This window comes from Salvia miltiorrhiza, chromosome 1 (assembly GCF_028751815.1).
Source record: "Salvia miltiorrhiza cultivar Shanhuang (shh) chromosome 1, IMPLAD_Smil_shh, whole genome shotgun sequence".
Classification (NCBI taxonomy): Eukaryota; Viridiplantae; Streptophyta; class Magnoliopsida; order Lamiales; family Lamiaceae; genus Salvia; species Salvia miltiorrhiza.
Window position 1 is genome coordinate 39,447,380 of NC_080387.1, and position 22,672 is coordinate 39,470,051.

At 37.4% G+C, this 22,672-nt stretch overlaps 3 protein-coding genes and 1 long non-coding RNA gene across 6 annotated transcripts; 2 read left to right on the forward strand and 2 right to left on the reverse strand.

Annotated features, from left to right (window-relative positions):
• The first annotated feature begins 602 nt into the window (after nucleotides 1-602).
• Nucleotides 603-3,459, forward strand: LOC131014885 (protein DETOXIFICATION 54-like). 2 transcript variants are annotated; one of them, XM_057943038.1, is made up of 4 exons: nucleotides 603-1,172; nucleotides 1,483-1,522; nucleotides 1,643-2,521; nucleotides 2,610-3,459. In XM_057943038.1, the coding sequence occupies exons 2-4, from the start codon at nucleotides 1,496-1,498 to the stop codon at nucleotides 3,159-3,161; spliced, it is 1,458 nt and encodes a 485-aa protein (XP_057799021.1). In that variant the 5' UTR covers nucleotides 603-1,172; nucleotides 1,483-1,495; the 3' UTR covers nucleotides 3,162-3,459. The 2 variants fall into 2 exon arrangements, with proteins under 2 accessions (XP_057799021.1, XP_057799013.1); XM_057943030.1 differs by having other exon boundaries at nucleotides 650-1,172; nucleotides 1,483-2,521.
• Nucleotides 3,460-7,228: 3,769 nt separating this feature from the next.
• LOC131014900 (uncharacterized) lies at nucleotides 7,229-9,200 on the reverse strand. The gene is made up of 3 exons (XR_009098369.1): nucleotides 9,016-9,200; nucleotides 8,018-8,090; nucleotides 7,229-7,373 (listed from the first exon to the last, which is right to left on the reverse strand). It is a non-coding gene; the product is annotated as an uncharacterized LOC131014900 (long non-coding RNA).
• Nucleotides 9,201-10,666: 1,466 nt separating this feature from the next.
• LOC131014903 (protein-tyrosine-phosphatase PTP1) lies at nucleotides 10,667-14,445 on the forward strand. 2 transcript variants are annotated; one of them, XM_057943058.1, is made up of 8 exons: nucleotides 10,667-11,148; nucleotides 11,857-11,953; nucleotides 12,063-12,145; nucleotides 12,247-12,381; nucleotides 12,701-12,835; nucleotides 13,197-13,345; nucleotides 13,416-13,557; nucleotides 13,983-14,445. In XM_057943058.1, exons 1-8 carry the CDS (start codon nucleotides 10,933-10,935, stop codon nucleotides 14,064-14,066), a joined length of 1,041 nt encoding a protein of 346 aa, XP_057799041.1. In that variant the 5' UTR covers nucleotides 10,667-10,932; the 3' UTR covers nucleotides 14,067-14,445. The 2 variants fall into 2 exon arrangements, with proteins under 2 accessions (XP_057799041.1, XP_057799050.1); XM_057943067.1 differs by lacking the exon at nucleotides 13,983-14,445 and having other exon boundaries at nucleotides 10,724-11,148; nucleotides 13,421-13,843.
• Nucleotides 14,446-14,908: 463 nt separating this feature from the next.
• Nucleotides 14,909-16,898, reverse strand: LOC131014914 (uncharacterized). Its single transcript, XM_057943080.1, has 4 exons — nucleotides 16,539-16,898; nucleotides 15,667-15,772; nucleotides 15,299-15,447; nucleotides 14,909-15,216 (listed from the first exon to the last, which is right to left on the reverse strand). Exons 1-4 carry the CDS (start codon nucleotides 16,677-16,679, stop codon nucleotides 15,121-15,123), a joined length of 492 nt encoding a protein of 163 aa, XP_057799063.1. The 5' UTR covers nucleotides 16,680-16,898; the 3' UTR covers nucleotides 14,909-15,120.
• Between the last annotated feature and the right edge of the window lie 5,774 nt (nucleotides 16,899-22,672).

Below are 22,672 nucleotides of genomic sequence, written 5' to 3' on the forward strand. Positions count from 1 at the left end.
GACGGAATTTTCCGTCGGTAATCGGTCAGATTCTTGTAGTGTTAGATCATGATGCGGGTTCGAATCAGGATACGGATCTAAATCTGAGTCTGGGTGCGGGTCCAACCCGGCTGCACGGTGTAACCGATTGCACCCAAATATTTGTGCTTTATAATTATTGTAGTTTTATTATGATTGAAATTTTCGTCCAAAATAAAGTTGACGTAATAGTTCGGTGACATAAATCGTATGAGTTGACTTTAACGTGACACTACTCCAATTAAAACGGCATCTTTTTGGTTATGAAAATATATGTCATCGAGTTGCAACATCAACTTTAATTTTGGTGAAAATCTCATTTATGATAATTATTAATTTTGTGCATTTTTGTGCCAAGTTTGAAGTCGATATACAAAATTAAAAATCCATTAAAATTGATATATATTTTAACACCACTCGCCCCATATCATATACTTCTTCCTTTTTGATATTCTCGCATTTTTAACAATAAAAATATTAACACGTGTGAGATTTAAAACTTCGATTCGGTAGAACCACCAAATTGTCCCTTCACTTTTATACAAGTATTGTGGTCGTCACTGTACATACTGTACCCCAAGATATATTTTTATAAATTGATATAACTAGATAAAGCTTATAGTATAATTCCATTTATTTAATATTCAATATTATATTTATTCATCAATGGAACATTTTAGAGGGGGATTTTTTTTTTTTGTATTTCTCTTTTAATTTATGTGTATGGATGATGCTTGCAACAGTGAAGCAAATGGAAAAGAAGTACGAGAAAAATCCAATCTCTAAATATTGTCGAAATTGCAAATCACAACTTGAGCAAGAAAATGGGGTGATAGAGATATTATTTTTACTTTTTTAGTAACCTTCTTGTGATAATTTCCATAATCTGTGTATTGCTTTTCATTGATTTTCATCACTTTTTATGGTATTTATGGCAACTGCAAATAGCAGCGGCAAATACTGAACAAAGCCATAATCTCTCTCTCTCTCTCCCTCCCCCCATACATATGTATCTATCGCCGTCCCTTTTACTCCCATCGCTGTCTCTGTATAAAAAGTATTTCCCCTGTGCTTCAGTAGTTGCAGAGCTTTCCAAAAAATCCCATGTCACAATCGCCGCCATGAACGATTTTTCTCATAACTAAGGAAAACTGGTAAGCTAAACAATATATATAAATATATATGTATGTATACATATGTGTTTGTGTGTGTGTGTGTGTATGTAGTTATGTAGATAAATATCATAAATTCCTTTTTTCTCATAATCAAAATCCCCAAATCTAGAATTTTTTTTAGCAAGAAAGAGTAGTAGGTCGGTTTCATGGCAACTTTCTTATGTTATTTTTCCTTTTTTTTGTTTTTGTCTATCACCAAATCTTGAAAAATAAATAATAGTACTAATAAACATAGGATTTCTCTAAATCACAAACTCATGATCAAACATTCAACCTTGTTTGTTTGCAGTGTTTCTCAAGAAATGGCTGAGAAGAAAAGCTCCTCACAGGTGACACATTAATACGTTATGCAATTAAACCTTGTCTATTTTTTGCAATTTAGTGTTTGCTTATCTATTTTTTGTTGTAATTTATGTGAAATATTGTTTGAATTGTGTTTTGGAAAAAAGGTGGTTGATGAATTGAAGGAATTATGGGCAATGGCACTTCCAATAACTGCAATGAACTGTTTAGTGTATGTTAGGGCAGTTGTATCTGTGCTCTTCTTGGGCAGATTAGGCAGCCTAGAGCTAGCAGGTGGTGCTCTGAGCATCGGCTTCACGAACATCACCGGCTACTCCGTGCTAGTAGGGTTGGCCTCCGGCCTTGAGCCGGTGTGCAGCCAGGCCTACGGCTGCAAGAACTGGGACCTGCTCTCGGTGTCCCTGCACCGTATGATCGCCATACTGTTCTTGGCAATCGTCCCCATTAGCGTGCTTTGGATCAATCTTGAAACGATCATGATGTTCATGGGGCAAGACGGGGAGATTACTAGGATGGCCGCGACTTACTGTGTCTATTCGCTGCCGGATTTGTTGACAAACACCCTGTTGCAGCCCTTGAGGGTGTATTTGAGGTCACAGGGGGTGACCAAGCCCCAAATGTGGTGCACATTGCTGGCTGTGGCGTTCCACATCCCGTTGAATTATGGGCTCGTGGTTGTGATGGGGCTGGGGGTGCCGGGGGTGGCTATGGCCTCTGTGTTGACTAATCTGCACATGATGGTGCTGATGATGGGGTATGTGTGTATTTATGGGAGGTGGGAGTGGAGGTGGAAGGTGGCCGGAGATGGTGGTGGTGATGGTGATGGGATAGGCGCACTGCTTAAGCTTGCTGTCCCGAGCTGTATAGGGATATGCTTGGAGTGGTGGTGGTATGAAATTGTGACTGTCTTGGCAGGGTATTTGCCTAACCCTAAGCTCACGGTGGCCGCCACTGGGATTATAATCCAGACGACGAGCCTTATGTACACGGTCCCAATGGCGCTGGCCGGCTGCATCTCAGCTAGGGTTAGTAAGCTGCTCTGTTTACTCTGAACTCAATGTTCATTTGGCTTGTTATCTAATTTATGAACTCAATGTTGGTGGTGATTTGCAGGTAGGAAATGAGTTGGGAGCTGGGAAGCCACACAAGGCTAAGCTAGCAGCCATGGTTGCATTAGCATGTGCATTTGCAATAGGGCTCATGAATGTGGTTTGGACAGTGATATTCCGAGACAAATGGGGTGGCCTCTTCACAAAAGATGATGAGCTAAAGCTTCTCGTTGCGTCGGTCTTGCCGATCATAGGACTCTGTGAACTGGGCAATTGTCCGCAAACCACAGGCTGCGGGGTCCTACGTGGCATAGCGAGGCCGGTGGTGGGTGCCCACATCAATCTTGGTTCGTTTTACTTTGTGGGCACCCCCATAGCCGTTGGCCTGGCTTTTTGGCTCGGGATTGGGTTCCCGGGCCTGTGGCTAGGCCTGCTCTCGGCTCAGGCAGCCTGCGCTGCTTCGATCCTCTATGTCGTGTTGTATCGCACGAACTGGGGGGACGAGGCAGTGAAGGCCTCCAAGCTTAGTAGCTTAGAGATGGTCGATAAGGGTAGTGGTGAGGAAGAGAGGAAGGGATTCCTAGACATGGATAATGACAAGGGTGATGTTGTTTAGGGTATATAACTCGTTTCGATGCTGAATCCGATTGAAATCATATGGTAAAGCCACCCCATTTGATTGTATCATAAACTCATGTGAATTGTGTACGATAGCATCGGACAAAGGAGTAAAGCGAAATGGGAGAGTGGGGAATTGTGGGTTTTTTTTTTTTTTTTTAGTGCTCCATGTGGGGAAAAGTGTAAATCATATTCTTGCTTGAAAGTTTTGGTGTTCTTGAGGTATGGGATTTTGTGAAAATGAATCACTTTAAGTGAGGCAGGGAATTTCATGGTGGCCCATACTTTTATTTTAATTTGAGACCAAGACAATATTCTTAATTTGCTTATCATCCATATGCAAACATGATTATGTGTTTTCTCAATTCATATGGCTTATGTTATTGGTAAAAAAATGTTGGGCGACAAAAGTTCAAAAGTGTTCAAATTGTTTATTTTTTTAATAATCTCATATCCCCACATGAGAAAATAGGATATTCGTCTTGATCAAAGTATTTCATTTTTCTATCTTTTACTCTTTATTTTTCACTAGTTTTTGTTTGTTCCATTTCTAGTGTTGCTTAAGTATGCCATGAATATAATAGGATAAGAAACAAAAATGCATCTTGTAATGATTTTGGAAAATCAAATTTCGAAAATCATAATGTTGTATAAACGGAACGACTAGGAAATCATATTATAATTGTAGCGTGAATATTAGTACTATAGTAGTATGATTTTTTGGATGATTAAGCCAATATTATTACTATCTCAACTTGACGTGTATCAATTAGACACCACATAAAATAAGGAATTTCATATTTTTAGTTTATTGAAATTTATGGCAAATAAAATGTGATGAATATTTGTGGATGGGGATGGATTGCTATTGACCTATTGTGATTTTACTCAGTAGTGCTATCAGTCTCATATGTCATTTCTTACAATCACCTGAGTTTGACCCTACATGCTAGCCAACTTTCAACGATCAAATATTATTCCATACTCAATTTGGAATTCAATCGTCTTTTCATGTATGGAAAATTATTCAAGAACGCTAACAGATGATAGACGAAACTTATCTTCTATTAAAAAATTGTTGGTCATAAATAAAGGTGTAGTTTATTTATATTTTTTCTGTGTTTTATTTATATTTTGTCACAATCTAAAAAGAGAAATTGGAATCTATTCAGGAGGCACGAGAAATTGAGGAGGCGCGATAGAGGCTCTTGATGCGGTGGTGCGATGCAACATAGGCTCTCAATGCGACTGTGCGTCGTAAGTAAGGCTGATTTGAAAGGCGAGCTTCAGTTGACAAGAGGTGGCGACTGATACTGAAACAGAGGTTCAATGGGTGCCTTCAGTTAATCTAGCTAGTCAATTAACTTCAGTCCAATTAAGGCTTCAGTCGTAAGTAAAACAGAGTAGAGTTACTTATTTAACTAACTATCGAAAGATTGATCAGTTAAACCTATAACTCTAGCAGCGGAATATTAAACTTTAATGAAATAGCCTTGAAAGATTTTCTTCACAGAGAATCCCTTAGTTACCATTTTCAATTAGTCAGTATTATAGAAACAGAGATATGCACAAATACTGAATATAAAAGCAAGTAAGAACACAAGAGATTTTTACGCGGTTAAGGAAAACAACGTTCCTACATCCACGGTCAGATGATCAATCTGACGATCACTCTGGGCATGTGCTTACGGGTGCACAGCAAACCTAACCACGATGCTTACGGGTGCAACGCAAACCTATCTGCAATGCTTACGGGTGCAAAGCAATCTATACTGATAAGGAAACACCTTTCAGCAACCAACTCACTGGGTTAGATTTACACACTTAGCTTGCGGGTGTTATGCAACCTAACTATTTAGTTTACTGGTACTAAACAACCACTGAGCTTGGTCTATGTCTCAAGCTCGATTACAAACACTCTTCTCGCTCTTTTGAAAATGGGTATTGTAATATACCAACTAGGATTACTGAGTACAGAATCTCAAGTAATCGGTAACTACGCTAATGATTTATCTAAGTGAAATTCCTAGTTACAATAAGAGAGTTTAGGTAATCAGTGAAACTGATTCATCGATTCAATGCTTAAGGAATATTAAGCTCTATTTGATTTTCTGATGCAGCTTCGGCCTTGAGGATTGAATCGGAATCTTTTTTTTTCTTCTCTTCTCTCTCTTTGTCTTGAGAAATCTTCTGAGCTATTTATAGGCGTCTCTGAGAAATAGATCCGTTGGCGGAGATCTTCTTCTTCAAATCCTGCCGTTGGGAGATAACGTTTCTTTTCTGGCTCAGGTACACTTGTTTTTATTTCTTTATGATGAATGGAGAGATGACCATCTTGTCCTTTGGTACGGATGCTGCAAGCTTTTATACACAGGAAGAAACTTCGTCCTTCAAGGTCAATGCTTCTGACTTCTTTAAGTGTTGCAGCATGTCTTGGAAGCTGTCTACGTGACCGAATGTCATGACTCGTGGATTCCTCAGTTGCTTCTGATGCAGTTTCCTTCAGTTGAGAGTTTTCAGTTGAGTCTGCATCTCTGGGTGTGTTCTGGACTTGTGTGCGTCCTTCAGTTGAGCAAGTCTTCAGTTGAGCTGACATCTTCAGTCATTTTGTATTCACTGTCCAGTCTAGCACTCCAAGAAACTCAAACCACCATTAGGTAGAATGTGCCTTTAAGTGGTTTTGATATCATCAAAACATGGGATTGGCTATTCTTTCATTTCCCAACAACACCTTCAACGAATTTCGTTACTAAAATTCTTATGGTTTGTGCACTTATTCGAAGATAATCATCATGCAAATATGCTGTTGTTCCGTACGCCAACACCCGTATAGTTGCAGTACATTTCTAAATTGAGGACATACCTAGACGACCGACAGCATTACGCTTTTGTTGAAAAAATTCACCGCTGGCAACAATTTTGTCCATTATACGTTCGAACAATGGTTTACGTATGTGAAACCTTGCTCGAAAAAATTCTAGAGGATAGATTGGATCATCTGAGAAGTATTGCTCGAACAAGCTTTCGTGCCACTTCTCACGTTTTCGTTCAATGAACCACCTTGTGTGGTTTGTCGATTGTAATGATATTTTTGCAGCTTCAATGGATACATCCTCGATCATGTGATGAAGTTTCTGATATGGTCAACAATATGTTTTTTCTATTCATCAAAATCTTGATGCAGATTGAAAGTATTAAAATTAGAACTTGATGCCATTTTTTAGGAATGTTGATTGAAATTTGAGTTGGAAAATGAAATGCAACAAATATATGTTGAAGCAGATTTGTAGTGCAATCTTCAATGAATTTCAAAATACATATATAGAATATGCATGCGACTCTTCAATCAAGGAAGTGTTAAAATAACATATGTATGTGACTTGCAAAATAAATAGAGCTAAAACAAATGCATGTAACTCTGCAAAAAAGATAGAGTCAAATACACATTTTAATACTTTTTAAATAATACTCCTATTAATTATAAAAACTCTAAAAAAATAAATAATAAAATTCAAACATTACAAAGTAAATAATAAAATAGTAAAATTTTGAAGTAGCCAAAATGAAGCATAAAACACAATTTATGGCCACACATTGAAAAAACATAAAATTTGGTCATTTTTATTGATTTAGACGTTTTTACCCTTAATGAGGCGGGCTGGGTAGGATCAGGCACGCGGGTCGCGTGCCGGATCGGGTTAGGCACTTATGGCACTAATAGTGTCATAAGTGTCAAGATTTTGCTTGATTTTATTTTGGATTTCCGTTGGCACTTATGTCATTAATAGTGCTAAAAGTACCAACGGAACTCCAAAATAAAACCAAGTAAAATGGTTCTTTTGGCACTTATGGCACTAATAGTGTCATACGTGCAACACAAATACAGAAACAACAGCAATAGAATCAAGAAATCATAAATGGATCATCTAAACCCTAAATGAATAATCTAAACCCTAAATCGAACATCTAAACCCTAAATGGATAATCTAAACCCTAAATTGAACATCTAAACTGTGACACCCAAATCCATTTTAAATTTACATGAAAACGCACGCGGAAAAATCATGACTATAAATAAATATTTAATGTGAAAATCATGAAATAAATTTTTATTTAAAATATATTACTCAAAATAACATCTTTAGTTAAAGCTAAATACAAAATATTTGATTCGCCATTCGACCTTCCACGTGCCTCCGACCTTTAAAACCTGAAAATGTTAAGTATGAGATGAGCATACAGAGTACAATCAGTGTGGGAAACATGCAATCATTGTCCACGTTAATAAAATGAGAATCACATATGATCAATACATTCGTAACTGAAAGTCGCACGGTGGCATACCAAGGACCTTTCCGTCCTGGACCGATTTAGCCGGCCCCTGACGACTGGTTGCAACCATAACTTTAACATGTAAATCGCATTGTGGCATACCAAGGACTGTGACGTCCTGGACCCATTCAACGGGCCCCTAGCGATATACTCCCTCCGTCCCTAAAATAACTTCCCCTTTTTCCATTTTGGGACGTCCCCCAAATAACTTCCTCTTTCTTTCTTTCCATTTTTGGAAACCTACCCTACCACTAACAATACTTTATTTATTCTTACTTTTCACTTTTCACCACTCCCAATACTAATTATAACACTTTTCACAACTTTCAATAATAATTAGTATCACTTTTTCTCCACTATCAATACACTTTACAACTTTTTATTAAAACCCGTGCCGTCCCCAAAGAGGAAGCCATTTCGGGGACGGAGGGAGTATAATTTAATGTAACTCATATATGGTAAACACATAATATTAAAATGGACAAAGATTAACCACGGCATGTACTGAAATAAATCCCACACCTGTAACTTGAACTTCGACTTGAAAGTTATCTTGAATAATTCAATCAAAAGTAACGTCCTAGTCGCGCCGCACCTAGTCAGATAAATTCAAATAATAAACATAAGGGCCTAAGTGAACTTTAAAAATAATAATAATAGTTTAAATCTTAAGAATTTATTATCATAAAACCATTTAAAAATCATTGGCCTAATAGATTATAAAAGAGTTTTTCTTATAAAAATATTTAGGCTCAATATTTAATTAAAACTAAATTCAAATATAATATGAATGATGTCCTTAATAAAATGATATGCAAATGCAAATCCATTTAATAATTAAAAAGAGCCCAATCATTTAATAAATTGAGCCCATTAACTTAAGCCCAAGCCCATTCTTCCCTTTTTCCCAATTTAATCACACTCCCATCACACACACACACTGCAGCCTCCTCACTCCTTCTCTCTCAGCCGCTCTCCCCTCACCCCTCTCCCTTCTCGGCTTCCTGCCGCCGCCACCAGACGACACGCCGCCGCCGGAGGCCGGCGACTCTGGCCTCCTTTCTCTTCCCCCTTCTTCCTATCTCCCTCTCACCCCTCACTTCTCCCTCTTCCCTCATCTCTCGCTCCCCGTCGATCTCTCTCTCCACCGCACCCAGCTGCGGCCGCTCCGACGACCTTCGCCGCCTACCAGATCTGGCGCCCTCTTCCTTTTCCGGCCGGCAGAAACGGCCGCCGCCTCCCATCTTCCATCTTCTCGGCTCGACTACAGCCGCGCCCAAAGATCATCCCCAATTCCTCTCTACCAGTCTATGTGTTAGATTTGTTTTAGATACTATAAGTTATTTATTAAGCATCTGAATTGCAAATGAGTTGTTATTACAAAGGTATGGTATCATGGATATGAGGATTATTGTTTTGAGGTTTAGGCTGTAAATATTGTATCTGCAACGATATAGATGAAATACAGGAGATAAGTTTTGAAATAAAACTATGAGAATTTACAGAAATAATAAAATTACCATTTGAAGCTTTGCAGATGAAAGGAAACGGAGTAAAGTATCAAGGATTGATTGTTTGAATTTGTACAGATGTTTGGAAAAATTCCAGAAAATGAAACGTGAAGGCTGAAATAAATATGGTGAAATTGGCATGATACGTGGTTGAAAACAGATGAAATAAGCATGTGGCTGGTATGGATGAGCAACACGTATGTGACATTTAACTTAAATTAAGAAAAATCAATTAAAAAAAAGCTGCTCACGATAAATTCGAAAATCTATAGGTTTGTGTAACTAATTTAAAATTTTAGTCCAACATTAAAATAAAAGGCCCAACGCATAAAAATTATATAAATATTTTATCTAAGGTTCAAATTCATATTAAAAGAATATTTGAGAAAATAAATTTCTATTTCTATAGGTATATTTTATAGTTCAAAATCACATTTAACTAGGGGCGCGACTAGATTCATCACAAACTCGACTCATAAATATATATTTTAATAACTCGAAAATATAATAATTTCCAAATAAAATTTGCAAAGGAAGTAAACGGTTTTGGGCTGTGACATAAACTCTACGGGGAAGTGTTTAAAATGGTCTTTTTGGCACTTATAACACTATTGGCACTAATAGTGCCATAAGTGCCAACAGAAATCCAAAATAAAACCAAGTAATAAAATGATCCTCTTGGCACTTATGGCACTATTAGTGCCATAAGTGCCATACGCGCAGCGGGTGCTGGCTTTTCCCCGCGAGCGCGCAACTCACCCATAAGCTTCCAGCGGTCGCGCAATCACCCCAGCGGCCGAGTGAAAAGGGCAAATTAGGCATACCACCTAATTAATGGTCATATTTTGATGTTTTAAGATTAGGGGACAAAAATTGATTTTCAATATTCATTATGGTCATTTGACTACATTATAAATTCAATTAATAAAGTAAGTATAACAAAGTAAATAAAAAACAAATACTAATAAATAAAAGAAATAAAAATAAAATAATAAATAAAGTAATTCAAAAAGCATAAAAAGACAAAAAAAAAAGTGAAGTTGGGGTCGGTCTTCATGAGGCCGTGGGCGATCCGCCTTCTTTCGAGCAAAATGATTTATTTATTTAGTATTTATTAACTTTATCAAAAATCCTCGAACTATACCCATTTTTATCAAAAATACCCTAAAATTTTCGAAATGTTCTCTAAACCCTCAAACTATCAGGTTTTAATCAAATATATCCCGCATCTATTTTTGGATTACTAGAAACGTGATGTGGTTCGCCGAATGCCATAATGTAATTTATTTTCTATTTTTTTTAAATGACATGGAAAAAACGACTTCGTTTCGTATCATATTCTATCGTGTTTATCCATAATTCTAGGTTATTAGCGTGAATTTCAAACACGATAGGAGTGAATTTTAAATTTTAGAGTGGATTTTTTAAAATGATATGGTACGAAACGACGTCGTTTTTGCCATTGCATTTTTAAAAAATAGAATATAAATTACATTGTGGCATCCGGCGAGCCACATCACGTTTTTGGTGACCGAAAAATAGATGCGTGATATATTTGATAAAAACATGATAGTTTGAGGGTCTAGAGAACATTTTAAAAGTTTTAGGCTATTTTTGATAAAGTTGGTAAACTTAAGGGGTTTTCATGATATTTACCCTAAATTGATATCCATATTGATGTTTATTATATTTCGAAATATTCGAAAATGCCGCTGACTAATGAGTGAACTGTGAATAGGCATTAATGTTTAATGTCCAAATCATTTCTTTGCATGAACCATGTTTCAGTCGATCCGCGAATGTGAAACTTTTTTGAGATAAAACAACAGCAAAAACGAAAGGGGGAAAATAGGGACAGAGAAACCCTAACGCCGAGAAATCACGGGTAACGTCGTCGCAAATCGCCGCCGCGGCCGGAGATCGGCGATGGCCAGTAACTCCACAAAATCCCCCTCCGCCGCCGGAGCCGTCGCAGCCGTTCCAGCTTCCCCGACGCTGGCAAAATCTATAGATTTATCTCTCGATTCGACGATGCCGAGGCCGCGCCTCTCCGCTGATCAGCTGCGCCACTGCTCCGAAGCTCTCCAGCACTTCAAAACTAAAGTTCCGCAGAAGATCCGCCAAGAATTCATGACCTTGCAGGTATGATCGTCACCAAAACATCTATAGAATATATTTTTAATGAGTTTTCCGAGTGGTTTTTCGATCACCTGTCCATGAAATTCTCTAGTTGCTATGCCTATGTGTAAGGATTTTGCGTGTTCGTGTAGTTGTTTTTGTTTTCTTTGCTTATCAGCAAGGCTGTTTACAGTTTAGGAGCTTTATTAATTTAGTCGTAATTTTAGTGGTACAGTAACATTTGCTCGCAAACGAAGGAAGAAAGCTTAGAGATTCTAGAAAGAAGTTTCTGATATAGCTTGTAGGAATTAGGTAACCGGGTTGCACAAATTAGTAATTTTGGATCACGATCTTATATGTACTACAGTACTAGTTCTATGTTAAACTTCAATTTATCCATGCATCAGAAAGAAATAAAATTGTAAAAAAAGTGCCACTATCCGGTCTCAGTCCTTAGAAAAATGAGAACATTGGAATAGGTTTGATTCAGTTCTGTTGGTGCAATTATTTCACCTTAATAAGTTAATATACGTTCCACTCTTGCAACTTCCATTCTTTTCATTCACTGTCGCTGTTGATGTTATGATATCTTCCTTTATTTTGACATTTCCTGGCATCTTTTTCTTTTGGTTTTTGATTTAGCTAAGCCGGTTGGCGTGAATTCTGCATTGTATGGTATATCTAAGAGAATTTTGATTCATTCAAATAAGTAGAAACTCCAATTTTTTGCAGGCAAATAGGATGACAGCCTTGGATATGAGGAGTAGATGTACTGTTGCTCTTGACAGCGTTAATATCTCAAAGAACCGTTACACTGATGTCTTGCCATGTATGTTGATAAACAGTAGATTACATAGTTTACTTTTTCTTTTGATTTCTCATTTACTGAAATGTATATCATCTATCAGAAATTATTGGTTTGAAATTCATTGCTGCAGTTGACGATAACAGGGTTACCTTGAAGCAGTGCGCAGATTACAGATCTTCTGCTAGGGGTTATGTCAATGCTAGTTTTATCACGGTGGGAATTTTTTATCCTACTTCAATTTTAACTTTAAAGTTCTTGTATAATTACATTTGGTTTTATATATTGTTCATCAAACTTGATTCTTGTGATTGTAGACTTCTGAAAACGTTTCTCGGTTTATTGCGACTCAAGGTCCACTTTCACATACTTCTGAGGATTTCTGGGAAATGATAATCCAGTATCAATGCCCAGTCATAGTTATGCTAACCCGGTTGGTTGACAATTACCGTGTAAGCGCTCAGATTCTTGTGATTTAGCAGTCAATTTATATTTTGACTTGGGTTACTTGAAGCAAGATTTGCAAAAAGAAACTTTTTTCCGCTCACTCAGTGAAATGATTTGTATGGTATAATGCTTTTCTGTTTCTGAAGCTGTTTTCTCTGCAAATGTTCTGTGTTGATTGATTTTGCATCCTCTTGATCAACTTAGTTTCTTTACTATCAAGCTTGCTACTTGTTTCTAACATAAATCAAATTTAATGCTTTAGTGTCCTTTATTATCTATTTTGGTCCTCGTCTCAAAATTAATACTTCATTGCACTAAGTGCAGACACTGAAGTGTGTTGATTATTTCCAAGCCGAGAATGGGCCTAGAGAGTTTGGTAACATATGCATTGCCACCAAGAAGATGGAAACAGCAGATACTTCATTAATATGGCGATCCTTAGAAGTGAAGTACAAAGAGGTGAGGCTATTATGTAGAAGTCGTGTGAATTTCAAATGCTAAACACTTGAAGGAGACTGTTTCTATGCTAGTTGTAGACGCTAACCAAATCAGAATATATTATCTAAAAGAGTCCAGATGCATCAGATAACTTTGATGTGCCGATCAAGTTTTGATCTACTACTTATAATTCTACAAAATTTTGCTCTTCTAATTTCGATCTCTATTAAACTTTGCTCCTAATGCTCTGCCTCATCTTTTTATTTGTTGGACTTTTACTTTTACTAAAATCGTTTGAAATATTGTGCTGGCATCATTATTAAATACTTATGCCCAATTCCTAATCATTATGGACTTATATTGAGCCATTTTACTTCTGCAGTCAGAGGAGCCACCGTTGTCAGTGTTGCACGTACAGTACCCTGAATGGCCTGATCACGGAGTTCCTAAAGACACTCTTGCTGTTCGTGAAATCTTCAGAAGAATATCTAGTGTACCACCAAGTCTTGGGCCCATCGTTGTTCATTGCAGGTTTGCCTTTCGTAGACATTAAGCTTATTGTCAAAGTACTCTTCATTATCTTACACTTGTTATCTTGCAGTGCAGGCATTGGTAGAACTGGTACATACTGCCTCATTCATAATACTATTCAAAGAGTTCTAAATGGAGACATGAGTGCTTTGGACCTTGTTACTACCGTAACCACTTTTAGGTCTCAGCGGATTGGAATGGTGCAAACTCTGGTAACTTCACCAACTTTTTTTTTTTTTGAGGCAAAACTTCACCAACTTTTGGAATTCATCCAATCTCATTGATAATAAAACTCAGTCATGATCTTTGCATCCTTCCTGAAAGAATAGCTTAAATAATTGATGAAGGAACTTGATGGAGATAATTTCTGAAACTATTAGGAAAAAATATCTATATCTTCTACGAGTCCCAGATATTGTAATTTATGAAATATTTGAACAGCAGTCAGTCACTTTGACTGTTTCAAGTTGGTATAGAATCTGCACCCCTTCATAGTAATTGCAAATTTGCAGCTATTTTAAATCACTTAAGTTCACACTATGAACGATGAATGTAAATATCTGAGTTCAATTGATTTTGCACCGGTTGCATCGGCTAAGTTTTAACATATTTCGACTATGTGCTACTTAATTTGCAGGAGCAGTATCTATTCTGCCATGATGTGATCATTGATGAACTCAAAGACTTCTTATCAGATGGGAACTCCCACGGCAGTTTATAAATGATATTCACGGTTTCATGAGGAAGTCATCCTGATAGGCTTCTGAAACAGTTGAATTCATATTCCCGTCAAACCTCCATCTCGCTCTTGCTCAACGACCTTAGTCTGATGACAAGCAGCACAGAAGAGTCCGGTCACATCTTATTAACCCAGAAATTGCAAAAGCTTCTTCTCTTCCACCATTTTTCTGTAGGGGGACGACTAACAGTGGCAAAATCCAACATATTTCTGTAATATTTGGTGTATAAAAACTACACTCGCTGCATAAGAAGCTCGAGCTCATTGAGTTCTGTTGCTTTCTAGGATGGTAGGGCTGGAGATATTGTGCTACTACATTGATTGTTTGAAACAAAATCGTGATTTAGGTGCCATTTTCAAATATTTTTCTTCTTTAAATTCAATAACGCTGCTTAATGTCCCACCCTTTTGATATGTTGTCATAATTTTATGCGTGAGTTTGGAGGTGAAATTTGAATGTCCATCTAACATATAAACTCAAAATTGTCGATTTCTGGGATGGAATTGTAAGTTGAATCGTCGAGATGCCCTAATTCCAACTACGGCTATCAAATGACTGATGATGAAATTGACACTGCGGCTACGGGAGGTCATTCAAGACAATAGGCTTCAGAGAGTCCCCAAGTCGAAGTCGACTTAAAATTAGACTAAGATCGAAAAATTGAGATTCAATCATAGATCAAGTTCAAACAAAATTATGTAGATTTTGTGCGATGACGCACAACGATGCAATTTGACAGATCTGATTTCACACAGTAGTGCAAAGAGCTATAAGAAAAAGGTCACTTTTGTACGGTGAGTGCGTGTCTACCAAATACTCGGTCTTTCATGTGCTGCCTCTGTTTTCTTGATTTAAAACAATAGTAGAAATACAACAGATCTCTGTTCCACGATGAAATGCATTACCAATGAAAGAAGCAATTCACTCTAGCATTACAAACTAACTAAAATTTTCCGGCAGGAGAAGACCAAAATGTATTCAAAACCAAAATTTGGACTTCAAATGGGAAATTACAGTACAAAAAACACCGTCTGCTTACTCCTCCTTACTACGAGCTGCTCTTGCGCGATGTTTGAGCTCGGCCCGTTTCCATCTCACAATCAGATGACACAATGAAAACAAGGTGTTCACCTGCATGAGGAAGGAACACAAACATAGAATTAAGGCACAAAAAACATCATGAAAGGATGAGAGAGGGTGAGCAACAGCTTACCAAGATTATGATTGCGATTACCAACAAGGGCCCCGACCAGAGCACAGAGAGGAAGATTCCATTAGAATCAAAGTAGTTCTGGCCTGCAAAGCTTTTCCAGTTGCTGGCGAGGATATGGTTGAGCCTCTCGGCTAGATACACCCCCCCTACTGCACAATGTAAAATAGTTACAGTCAAAACTACAAGCGTAATTAACCTAGGGCGCCACCAATTATACAACTGTTGCATCTTCCGAAATCACAAAGAGGTTGTTCCAAATAGTTCTGGAATTTAAATAAATAAGACATTTTTATGCTTATCAAAATCTCAGATCCTATTTTCTTAGGTATAAAAAAGATGTGCTATAGATAGTATTATAGGAATCTTACATGCAAGAAGGAACAAAAACATCTGAAAGTTGATGTTTCTCCGTGATGCGAAAACTACTACTAGCAAGATCACGTGGAAGGAAAGAAGAGATATCAACCAAGGTTCCTGCAGACAAGAAAGGAAACTAGAAGATCAGAGATGAGCAAGTCTGCACACGTACATCTAAAAATGACAAGATAAATGGTGAAACACATAGCCAAAGAAACTTTAATTGGGCAACCAAACGACTTTAACTCAGGCAACAGCACCATGATGTAAACAAAGAGAACCATGTTACTTGGTCTACTATATATTCCCTGGTATCACACTAGTTTAAAATAGGATCTGGTTACAAAATAATGAGCAGAGAACCACAGAAACCAGTACAACGAGAGGATCTCAAAATGTAGTTAGGGACATCAACAGTCGAAAGAGGGAAATGCTCGTTACAAGTCATACTGTTGTAATTAGAATAACCAATTAATACCCCTCAAAGTTCAAACTATATTTGGTTACTTTGATCTCACTCACTCATTAGAGTAGCAAATTACAAAAATCTATGCAGTTAATTCAGTAAATCACATTCCAGAAACTAACATTACGAGCTACATCCCACCATCCATGAATCAAAAACCAATTCCAGCTACTTCTATGTAATCTTTCCCGCTCTCATTCTTGGAAGATCACACATTTCCGGAAAACGCGATTCGAAATCACAAGAAACAGTAGCACATAATCAGAACCAAAACCCTCGAAAAGGGGGGAGATCTCTACAAAATAACCCTAACATCCGATCTCGATCACATCAAGATACAAAACAATTCGATCAACACCCACTAAAAATAACAAACGAGAAGCTCGGATTAACGCGTACGAGAAAATGTAAAAATACCTTCCAATCAATGGCGTGGAAGAAACCCATGAAATTTTCGTAAGCGGGTTTGAGCCCGGAACGGAATTCTGCTGAGAGCTTCTCCACCAGATCTGCCATTTGATCAAAGTGAGCATTAACCGCAGATTGCAGCTCCTCCATCGCAAATATCTTCCTTGAATTTCACCCCCAAACTATTGAAATTGGAATCTAGATGTGATTTTTGCACCAAAAAGATTTCAACTTCAGCCTCAACTTAGGTGAGTGCTGGGCTATTATTGGTAGATCGTAGTAGAAAGTTCTCGTCTCGCACGCTGAAAACGCTGACGTTTTCGAGAAGAAAAGGTTTGCTTCAAAATTAGGGCTCAGGATTGGGAATTTGGACTGTACAATGACTGAAGTACCCCTAAACCTTTGTTTTTCTCGTACAGAAGTGTAAAATATTAAATAATATACTGTCAAAAAATCAAGACTTCAAAATTTCAATTGAAAACCAATTTCAAAATTGGGTGGCAATTTTATAATTTTAATAAAATTGAAGGTTTATTATAAGCTATATATATATTTTTTATTATTTTCTTTTTTTTTTATTTTTTTATTTCTTTTTAAAATTATAAAATTTGACTAATTATAAAATATTAATGCATATTAAATTAAAGATCCCGATAATAATTTTAATTAAATATATATTTTAATAGTATCTTAGGGATAATTGCATGTAAATACACCAAATTTGACGAGAATTCGTTTTTAAATTTATGTGTATGAAAAAGTCCACTTTAGAATTTGTGTGTAATGTTTTAATAAATTACCTCGGTGAACATGTTTTCTTATAAGTATAAATCCTACGCTCTCGTCAAAAATGCGAGCGAATTTTTATTGAGGATTTATAAAATATTTAATATATATGGGAGGAAATTATGAATCCAAACAATTGTCCGAGATGCAATGCATACAAGATTAGAGATGGAGGGTAAGAGAGAGTCTACGAGACAATCTCAGATGTTATACCTTGAAGGACATATTTGTCGAGAAGAAGACGGAGAAAATATTTGCGAAATTATCATGAGTATTGAATATTATTAAGCCCATATTCTAGAAATTATCGTGTTTCAAGCGGCAATAAGGCGAATCTAAGCAAGTATCCATTCCGGACAGTTGTCCGGATCTATAATTTATTTGGAGTTTCCTCCACATAGAATTAATTACTTAATAGTTCATATATTAAATATTTTTATAAATCCTCAATAAAAATCCACTCTTATACCATTTTTGACAAGAGCGTGGAATTTATAATTATAAGAAAACTTATTCACCAAGATAATTTAATGAAATTTTACACACAAATTCGAAAATGGACTTTTTTGTACACATAAATTTGAAAGTGGACTTTTGTGTAATTTATTTTGAAAGAATGGACAGTTTTGAATATTTTAGAATTTAACGGAGTCAAATTTAAACAAAAATTAAAGTTCGTGTATTTTATTGATATTTTTAAATTTTGTGTTAGAAATGAATTCTCACCAAATTTGATGTATTTACGTGCAATTATGTTATGTAAATATTAATTTATTTGGCCGGTAAATTACAGAAATGGACTATTTGACTTTGTGGGTCGATTTGTTAAATTAACGAACTATTAATTTGTTTAAATTTGTGAATTTTGGACAAAGAACAAGGCATTTCTCGACCTCTCCGAAATGCCCCAAAAATCCAAAACTCCGTCTTCACAAGAATGAAAATTCTATACATTCTTGACCAATTGATAATTTCCAAGATTAAAAGATACTACTTTAATTATAGGTGAAAACTTGGGTACGGCTGCCACATGTATGCTACATTCACACATAAGTTTAACGGACACTAATATATGTGTGAATGTTTTATTACAATGCATGTAATAGAAATTTTTCATAAAATTAAATAAAATTTTGTTAAGAGTAAAAAATTATTCATAGTATGAAATTTTATTTAAATATAAATAATACATTACATAAAATCAAACAAGACTCTTCTTTAGAGAAATAATACTCTTCTTAAAAACAAATAAGCTTTTTATTCGAAAATGAAACTTTATTTAAATATAAATCAGATTTTTCATGAAATCAAATAAGATTTTTCTTATAAGCAAATAAAATATTTTTCAGAAAAAGAGTAAATACGACTCCTCATGACCATCTTCACAAATAAAGTGCTCCACCAAAAAATAAAAATTAGTTTAAAGTTCTCCCAAATTTCATCGTCTTCTTGTCATATTACGATCGAACAAATTACTATTTTCTACAAGTAATGTCATAATTTATTTTTTCCCTCTCCAAGAATAGAGAGAGATCAATGAACCTCATATATCTCTGTGTATATATATAGTTGTATACATAATCTCTCACCTCCATATCTATTGTAAATTATGATCGGCAACCACGGCAACGCGTGAGGGATTGGTTGGGGGCACCAGTGATTTTCAAATCTTGTGGGAATGTTTACAAACTTTATTGTAAATCAGTTGGAATTTGTTGAGACTTGAGAGTAAATCAATTGTAGATTTAATGTACCCCACTACTACAAATTTGGGTTGAAGAGTATATCAATTTAATGTATTTAATAGTTCATTTTCGAGTTGGAGTGAATAAGCATTAATACATAAAATTTGATGCTTCAGAATGTGAGAAATAAATGTATCTCATATTTGAAGAATAAAGAAGTCTAGGGAGTCTTATGTGTTAACCATTTCATGACTAGCTTAGTTGCCTACGAGGATGGTGCGTAGCACCATCCGAGTCCGAACACGTGCACGTGCACGTCGCACTTGTCGCAACGTGAACATGTGACGTGAAAAAGATCAGACACACGATGCAGATGTGGCAGCGGTTGGCATGCAGTGGGCGTGTGCCTGACCAATGGCATATTGAATCGACACATCGGTTCAGACTAGGGTTGGGTGACTCATCCAAAAAACACCTAGCGGATGGACTCGAATTTATACGAGGTCGTCCTAGGGCGGTAAGGTGACTCAAGTCGTCTCACAAGGAAGGCTTAGCAGGGCTCTAACTGTGTTACTCACAGGAAACAGGACATAAACCTAAACATTCTAATCGGTTAATTGGGTCTGGCACTCTCTCTCCTTAAATCTAGGCGTAATTTAATAAAGCTTGTAAAATTATCTAGTGCGGAATCAACGGGAAGCATATAAATCTATCTAGGCGAAATAAAAAGGAAGCATATTAAGAACGCAGGAAGACTAATAAACCTAGGGTTCTAACAAGCGATCTAGAAAACGATAATTAAATCAACGATCATGAACAACGATTATCTAGGCGATGAAAACATCAAAAGCATAAATTAAATATCATTATCTAAGTGCTCGATTATCTAGGCAATGCAATAACAATAAAGCTCGTAAAGATTAACTAATCAAAATAAAGAACTTACAATCGATCCAATGAAAACAACGATCTAGCGGAATCCACAAGTATCTAAAGTGTTTCTATCTATCTAAACTAAGGGAAAAAGCATAAAATCGCAGGTGGTGGCTGCTGGGGTCGAGAGTCTCAAATAAAACCCTAAAATTCGGCTTTTAAGGAATTTTCGTAACTGCCGGATCTGCTCAGGGGCGGCGGCCGCCGTGAGGCGGCGGCGCCGTGGACGGCGACCGCCGTGGGACGGCGGCGCCGTCCCCCCCTTTCGGCCTTTTCTTGAAATCCATGGAACTTCCTTGGTATATGGCTGGCGGCGCCCGCCGTGAGACGGCGGCGCCGTGGACGGCGGCCGCCGCGACACGGCGGCGCCGTGAGCACCCTTCGCAAATCCTCACCAAAACTTGTACGGCCCGCGCCGTGGGGCCGCGGCCGCCGTCTCCACGGCGGCCGCCGCCTGGCGGCGGCGGCCGTGAGCCTGACTCCAAAACATGCTCGAAACAATGCCAAACGCTCGGCAACTCGCGAATCCTGCACGCGACAATAGTACATCCAAAAAGATCATCGAGCACATGAAATATAGAGCAAAAAGGTACGAAACGAGCTCGAATGCACAGCAGGAAAACTCACAAAATCATCATAAAATAGGGCTAAACATTGGGGCTTGCACTTGTTCGGGTTCAACCGACCCACTTGTTCAGGTTCACACCCCTACATCACCAGGCATCTTCCACCTATTAATATAGGCCCAGAATGTCAGAAAAAAAAAATCATTTAGCATACCGTTTTGATCATCTTTGAAGCGTCTTTCATTATTTTCATATAGTTAGAGTCCCATTAAAAGTACTGACCAGTAACAAGTATCAAGTAGTTCGTTGAAACCTCGAGCCCGTAGTGTACAACGACTCGAGTTCAATCTGAACTATTGTATCTTTGGACGACCGCGAGCACAATATATATAATGGAGCAATATTATCTTACGAAGATAGTATCCAACACTAGCCTAGCTTGATTCATTATCAACTTCACTACTCTTTCTGTACCACTAAACGTGACATGTATTTCATTTTGAGTTGTCCCACTATAAATGACATGTTTTCATAAATGATAAAATTATACCTTAAAACAATTTTAACAAATTTACACATTTTCTTTAATTTGCGTATCCAAAATTTTGTTCATTACTGAAACACAGGTAGAGTTATCTTTGTAATTTCATTCCTAACGCATTTTTTTTAATAGATTAGGGGAGAAGGGCAGCGGTTATTGAAAGGCAAAAGGAAAGAATAGTACATCCAAAAAGATCATCGAGCACATGAAATATAGAGCAAAAAGGTACGAAACGAGCTCGAATGCACAGCAGGAAAACTCACAAAATCATCATAAAATAGGGCTAAACAACCCCCCCACACTTAAATCCTTGCTTGTCCTCAAGCAACAGTCACAACATCGACAGAAATCCACCAGCGATTCTTCTCACCAGGCAACACAACCAATCCAAGTCTTTCAAAATATCAAAGTCCCCCAATCGGGTGTTCAATGGTTAAGGTTTAAAATGCAACAACAAGATGATACAACTCAATCCGATCAGACCCAGTTCTCCGCTAAGGGTGAATTTTCTAATGCAATTTCCTTTATAATCATATCTCATCCTTTTTCACATTCTTTCATTTTTTCACATTTCACTTTCTCTTTTTTTTTTGGGGTCAAGTTATTTTCGCTCTCAATAGACGGGCCATAATTCACGAGATTGAACTTTTGGAGGTGATCCAAAATATTCTCGTGTGGTTTCCCATGCTCATAATGAAGCCATTAGAGGAGCAGAGACCCAGATCTATCAAAAACTCAACAACCAACCAGACAATTTCAACACAGAGAATGATCTTAGGAATTTGCACTGAAAACACTCCCCCTAGGATCTACCGGACAAATCACGTCAAAAATTGCTCATCAGGGTGTTGCACCAAAACCTTAAGCTAATTACACCATGTTGGGAACAAATCAATCATGACAGATAAGGACAACAAACAACACAAACACAATCCAGAATCGCCAATGAATCACTATCAACATGCGATGCACTTAAAAACAAGCAAGAAGACAAGATAAGGGGACCATTCGCCCCAACACAAGAAAGCCCAAGAACACCACGAGAAAACACCCACAAGATTTACAAATACCAAATACCAACCCGCCCCCCCCCTACACTAAAAATCTGGCACTGTCCTCAGTGCAAACAAAAAGAGGGGTGAAAGAGGAAACTTCCCTAAATACCGATCGATCCAGTGGTGAGTCTGTAGTGTCCCACAATGTCTGCCTCTCTTCGTCCAAAGAACAAGCAGTCTCCAACACAACAACCTGCACCAAACAACAAAAGCAACAAAACACACAAAACACAAACAAAAAAAAGAAACGACAAGAAAAGCAAGAAAACATGGGTTGCCTCCCATGCAGCGCTAGATTTTAAGTCGCCAGCCCGACTAAGAGAACCCCTTAACCAAAATCCGATTGGAGCTCCAGCTGCCTTAGCGCCCTTGTAAACACATCTTCTTGAATTGCAGCTGCGGGTCCTCCAAATGAGTCCTCCATACTCATATCCTTGAATGGCCCTCTATCCACACATCCAACGGAATTGAGTGACACCACCTCATCGAACTTCTCTTCCAGTAGCAAGGCAGACAAAGCCTTGCTCTATATCACCTTCCTCGTGCAGCTTATCCAGAGATTCCTGCTCAATGTCGC

Bases quoted from the DNA above. Each gene is read 5' to 3' on its own strand.
- LOC131014885 (XM_057943030.1), top strand. From the start codon at position 1,541: ATGCAATTAAACCTTGTCTATTTTTTGCAATTTAGTGTTTGCTTATCT. The intron at 2,522-2,609 runs GTTAGTAAGCTG...GGTGATTTGCAG, and splicing joins CCGGCTGCATCTCAGCTAGG to GTAGGAAATGAGTTGGGAGC.
- LOC131014914 (XM_057943080.1), bottom strand. From the start codon at position 16,679: ATGGAGGAGCTGCAATCTGCGGTTAATGCTCACTTTGATCAAATGGCA. The intron at 15,448-15,666 runs GTAAGATTCCTA...TACATTGTGCAG, and splicing joins GTTTTTGTTCCTTCTTGCAT to TAGGGGGGGTGTATCTAGCC. The intron at 15,217-15,298 runs GTAAGCTGTTGC...TTCCTCATGCAG, and splicing joins TAATCGCAATCATAATCTTG to GTGAACACCTTGTTTTCATT.
- LOC131014903 (XM_057943058.1), top strand. From the start codon at position 10,933: ATGGCCAGTAACTCCACAAAATCCCCCTCCGCCGCCGGAGCCGTCGCA. The intron at 12,382-12,700 runs GTAAGCGCTCAG...CACTAAGTGCAG, and splicing joins GGTTGGTTGACAATTACCGT to ACACTGAAGTGTGTTGATTA. The intron at 13,346-13,415 runs GTTTGCCTTTCG...GTTATCTTGCAG, and splicing joins CCCATCGTTGTTCATTGCAG to TGCAGGCATTGGTAGAACTG.